The sequence below is a fragment of the Cucurbita moschata genome, unplaced genomic scaffold (assembly GCF_002738365.1).
Source record: "Cucurbita moschata cultivar Rifu unplaced genomic scaffold, Cmos_1.0 Cmo_Scf00015, whole genome shotgun sequence".
In the NCBI taxonomy this organism is placed as follows: Eukaryota; Viridiplantae; Streptophyta; class Magnoliopsida; order Cucurbitales; family Cucurbitaceae; genus Cucurbita; species Cucurbita moschata.
Window position 1 is genome coordinate 523,717 of NW_019268531.1, and position 5,595 is coordinate 529,311.

General features: G+C 40.0%; 1 protein-coding gene across 1 annotated transcript; it reads right to left on the reverse strand.

Moving 5' to 3' along the window:
• On the reverse strand, positions 1-4,164 carry LOC111453345. Its single transcript, XM_023094405.1, has one exon. The coding sequence runs from the start codon at positions 3,351-3,353 to the stop codon at positions 528-530; it is 2,826 nt and encodes a 941-aa protein (XP_022950173.1). The 5' UTR covers positions 3,354-4,164; the 3' UTR covers positions 1-527.
• Positions 4,165-5,595: the final 1,431 nt, after the last annotated feature.

Sequence of the window (5,595 nt, forward strand, 5' to 3'; positions counted from 1 at the left end):
GAGAGAAGAAGCAGTGTTATAGAGTAGTGAGTGACATGTCTTTGCGAAGCTCAGAGGGGCATTATCTACCATTGAGAGTGGAAAAATAGCAGCAAACTCAGAAAGCAAAAATAACTTGAAAATGGGAAATGTTTCTGAGCATCAGCTAAATACAGCACCCATAACAGCACCCATAACAACTCTCTACCGCTACCACTTGTTTTACACAGATTCAAGAATTTGAGCTTTTCTCTGGCTGCTCGAGATCACGGCGCCATGGCTGCTCGAGATCGAACGATTTCCCCAGAGCTCAGTCTAGCACCAATTAACTCAAAAAAGAGAACAATTCAAGTAAAAATAAGTATGAATCAACAAATTCATCTGCTTGTGCTGGAGAGCTGCAAGTGAAGATCAAAGCATCCGAGGAGGGTGGGACGATACTGCACTCTCCATCGTTTTCGGGATGCCCTTTAGTTTATTGCTTCGAGTTTTCTTTCTTACGGATGCTTCTCCCCCTTGTCCAAATGACATGGCTGCTGCTTCAGGTGTTATACTTCTGAACCTTCTTCAACTGTAGGAAGAGCACCCTCTTTGATAAAAGTTGGATTAAGAAACTTTGCTACGAAAGCCCATAATCTGTAGACATCTTCGAAATTGCTCAAAAATCCCAGAGAAGCTGTCACGACTTCGCCCCGCATGAACTCGCTCTTTCCGCTGAGCTTCCCACTTTCCATTGGTCTGCAAAGGGTTGTGTCTTCTAGGTTTGAACCACTTTTTTGATGTCTCGGATTGTCGACGATGCGTATGTGACTAAGGAAACCGATTCCTAGAGATATACCTTCTCTTTCAGCTAGCTTCTGTACAATTTCTGGGTTGATTAGCCCCCTAACTCGGTCTCTCACATTGAATGCTACGGCAGCACCCCTTTCGTATTTTATTTTAGGACCATAAATTTGAACAAGATTTGCCCTGCTGCTTCCATCCGAATCGGGTAACCTAAGTTGTAGTAGTGACGTCACGAGCCAATTGATCAGATATCTTAACCTGAGAGTAGTCTTGTTGAGACCCAACAAGTCGATATGATCAATATGGCGGCAAATTATCTCAGGTTCTCTCCTGTCCCAATCTTGCCCATCACCATATTCACCATCACTGGTACCTTCATCATCATCAAAGCTGGTAATAGACATTTCACCTGGCTCAAAATTACAGCTCTGGTGCTCTTTACCGTTGTCTTCAATGCCGAAAGAGACTCTTCTTCCCTTGTTCTGCACTTCAGATTCCTCTACTCCGAAAAACCTCCCACCGGCGAATCTATTCCCTCGGCGTCCCAACAACCTAAATTCACCTTCAGTTTCACGTCTTATTGCACTCTCCTTAATCTCGGGGCAGATCTCAGAGGTCGAACCGTTCTCTAACTTATGGTGCTGGGATCCAGAAGTTGAATTGCTAAGATGAGATCTCTTGACATCACAACTTGACATACCATTTGAAAGTGCTTTGCCAATTTTGTCTACCTCCAACACGTCCGTATGCTCCGAACTCTTTTTACCGCCCTGTACAACAGGACTCCTTACTGAATCTTTACTTCCACCAACCTCCTTGTAGCGATCGAGCTCTTGAGAAACTGACATGACAGCTGCATCAAATGACAGCATACTTCTTTCATCACCTGCCCTTGAGTTTACTTCTTTGTCATCATAAAGTGGGCTGCTGTATATTTTTGAAGTTGGTTTGGGTGATTGTTGCCTATTTTTTCGATATGCAAACCAATACGGGGGCAACGGGGAGGCAATTTCATGTTTGCTGAAGCCAGCATTATCAGACCCAAGAGGACTGTGGCCTAAATCAATCCATAATGAGTTATCAGATGATTCGTCTTCACTGAATACCGGGCTCTTCATCACCTCTCCAACAGAAAAACTTTCCGTTTCCTCAAATATAGTGCTCGTAGCATCTCTCTCAGAACTTTCATGATCCATCTCAGTTTCAAATACGTCTCTAACCTGAGAAGATGTGAACGCACCCGAGAAAGCGGGCAGTTGAGATTTTTGACGTGTTTCAGAGGCTTTAACAACATTCTCAGAGATTCCATCTTCTTCAATCCCAGCAAATCCATCAAGACCATCAATTGAATCACTCAGGTACAAAGGATATTCAGGAGTTATCTTCACGATTCCTGAACCTGTACTCCCCGAATGATTCTGTAAACTTGCCATTACTGATTTCTTGATCAATAGACATCCAAACCCGGTTGGATCAAATCCAAAAACTCTATAGAACGATGTGACAATGAAATCTGGCCGGAAAAGGGACAGTCCAAGAGAATCCATGTCTTTGGGACCTAAAGATCCAGCATCAAGCAGCACGTGCCAGTTGTTCTGTTGCGCTAGAGCCATCCATTGATACGAATACTTCGCTCCCGTCACTCTAGATTGAACTGGAAACACAAAAAGACCAGTAGCGGAGTCCTTCTTCTTTCTCCTCTTATTCGAAATTTGTTTTCTCAAATCAGTGGAGCAGAGTTTCAGGGATGGCCATTTGAACCAGGCGCTATACACTTTCGCACCTTTCTCTCTAGCACTCTGAGCCATCCAAGTCACAGATTGACTCTCATAATCAAACATGGTCAACAATTTTTTGTTGGTATGAAAAGGATATGAATCAGCAAGCAATTTAAAAGCCGACCCTCTACTCACAGTAAACACAAGCCCATATTCATGCTCAGGAATGTTCAAATAGTCCATGATCTTAAGCTTTATATCATGTTCAACAGTCCCCTTTTCAGCACCACCATAAAGAGCATGGTTGCTCAGATTTGCAGTTATCTCAGACAAGCTAAATGTGGAGGACTCCCAATAGTGAAGTGTTTGAACATAAGAAAAAAGTCCAAAGCCACAGTAATCGAGGCATACCTTTGAAGAAAGGTGCGAGTACTCGTTGGACCTCAGCTGATCGATCTTCTCGGAGGACTGGAAATTCGGGTACATAGTAAAGAACTTGGAGAAACATTCATGGAGGTCAGGAATGTCGTCTTCGGACTCGTAAGTGCGCTCGGCAGCCAGCGCGGTGGCACGCAGGAATTCCCGCTGCGCGTGGAGTCTAGCGAGCGACCGCGACCGGCCCAAGCCACTGCCGTCGTCCTGGTCGCCAAGTGAGTCGGATTCATCAATATCTTGCGATTTGAAGAGAGACCCATTTTCAGATGCTTCTTCGAGAGCCTCCCTGAGCTTGTTCTCTTGCAGTTTTCGAAGAATTGATGAGCTTTTCTTGGCGTCATGACCAGTGGCTGACCCATCTCTTCTTCGGCCCTTCTTGTCCATTAATAGAGCAGCAGCGCAATGAGACAGATTTTTCCATAGTGAAAGATGCATTTAAGCTCGTTTTCAAAAAGGCAACCCAGAGAGGATTAAGCAGCAAAAGTTTGTGAGGAGAATAACAACAAAGGGGGGTTTCTAGCCCATCAAAATCGAAAAATAATTGGAAAAAGAAAATTATTCAGTTTCGAACCCTAGACCCCCAAAAGGCAATCAGAAGGGATCTTGAAACAGATCAGAAAAACCCCACTTCAAAAATACCAGAAATGGAAGAGATTTAAGAACAATTGGACTACAGATGCAAAACCTCAACTCGGAGGAATTCAACTAAAGCCATCCAACACAAATAGTTCCCACCGAATCTTAGAAAATGAACTAGAAATTGACATTCTCTACGGAAAAGTCAAGACAGAGACCAGAACCACCGCGGCGAGTCCCACAAAGGAAAAAAATCGTAGAGTCAAAACCTAGAAACCCAGAATCCAGATCCTTAAATTTAAGCACAAAAACCAAACTCCAACAGGAATCAGACCAAAAATTCACAAGACAACCACCATGAAATCGTCAATAGCTTCAAAGAGCTCAACAAGTTCTTGGGCCAATCTTGAATTTCTGTAGCAGCTCGAAGAAGACGAGGGATTCTTCACCAGAAATACTCTCCCTTCCGAGGAAAAGCAAGTGAAATGAAGCCAAATAATACCAATCTGTATAATCCTCTCTCTCTCTCTCACCTTATTCTTAAAACTTCTACGCTACCTTCTCTCTCTCTCTCTCTCTTGGCGGACAGTAAGAAAGGACAAATTGACTTTGATATATCAAATGGGTGTTAGATGATATTATAATCCATGCAAATTTAGAATACTTTATGGAGTGACAGAGATAATTGCTGGGTTTATCTTTGTTTCTATTAGGACTTTTGTTATTTTATACAATTATTCCTTTGGCTGTGTTGGTGGAGTAGCGACCCACAAGCCACAAGCCACAAGCCACAAGCGCACACACCCTTCTCTTCCTTCTCCAATGCATTGCTGCAGCCCCTCTCTGGCTCCGCCTTTGGCAAAGAGAAAAAGGTCAAAATATTTAAGCCGTTTACCAAGTCCAACCAGGCACCCACTAAGTTCTTGATTAGATATCTCCATTTTAACTTCTTCCATCATAACTTCCATTCTTTTAATATCCCTATCTTCTTCTGCTTGGAGCCTTTAAATAACTTATGATATCACTTTTCCCCTTTCTTTTTTACCCTTTTCAACTGGATGAAGATTCCGTTTCTATATATATTGCTAAATCATAATTAGAATTCAATGATTTGGGTTTTAATTTTTTTTTAATTAGAGATACTCCTATTATGATTTTTTTTTTTTTTTTTGTAATACTCGTTTGAATCTCGACCCTCGAGCTTCAAGTAAATAAGCACATCAGTGTAGAATTATGCTCATGTTGATGTTTTATGCTAGTTAAATTGTATATATATATTTTTTTTTTAAATGCACTTTTAATTTCTCATGTTTAAGTTTTGTAACATTTTGGTGTTCTAATTTTATACAATAGAATCACACAATGTTAACCGTAAATATAAAATAAAACAAAATTTCTAAGCCTTAGAAGTTTAAATATTGAATCTGAAAGATTAAGCGACCAAAATACTACTAAATTCAAATTTCAATCCTCAAAAAGTATAATTTTTTTTTCTAAAGTTTAGGCCTTTATAATTTAAACCGATAAAATACATATAAATATTTGAGTTTAAGAGTATAAATTGATATTTGCCTAAATTAGAAAAAAAAAATCAAATTTTGGAATTGTACCGATTAAAGTCTCAAACTACTAATTATAATGCGTTTAGATTCTTACAACATGCTTACAAGGGTCGAGAATATTTAGTATTACATTACTAATATTTGACTATTGATTATAGACTAATATCTTGTATGGTTGAGGACACTCATTCTTTCGTTACTATTTATGGTATGTATCATATTTAACTTTCAATAAATTTGAGTTTTTTTTTTTTAATCTTATCTACTCTCATTAATTAAATAGGTATTTTTCTATATATAGTACGCCATTTTTCATGTTGATTTTATATAGTTTAAAGGGGGAGGATGATACTTACTACTTTCAGGTTGAAATTTGGCTGGTGGGTGACAGCATCCATTTTTTTGGTCATACGCAGGCAGGCGCCCAAAGAAGGTTTCAAAGCCGACACCTTTTCAGCTTCGCTGCTTTCAAACCATGCAGGTTTGACTGCCGGATTTACTTTTTTTTTTTTTTTTTTTTTTTTTACACAATTTCTCAT

Coding starts and splice junctions, on each gene's coding strand:
- LOC111453345 (XM_023094405.1), bottom strand. CDS start 3,353: ATGCATCTTTCACTATGGAAAAATCTGTCTCATTGCGCTGCTGCTCTA.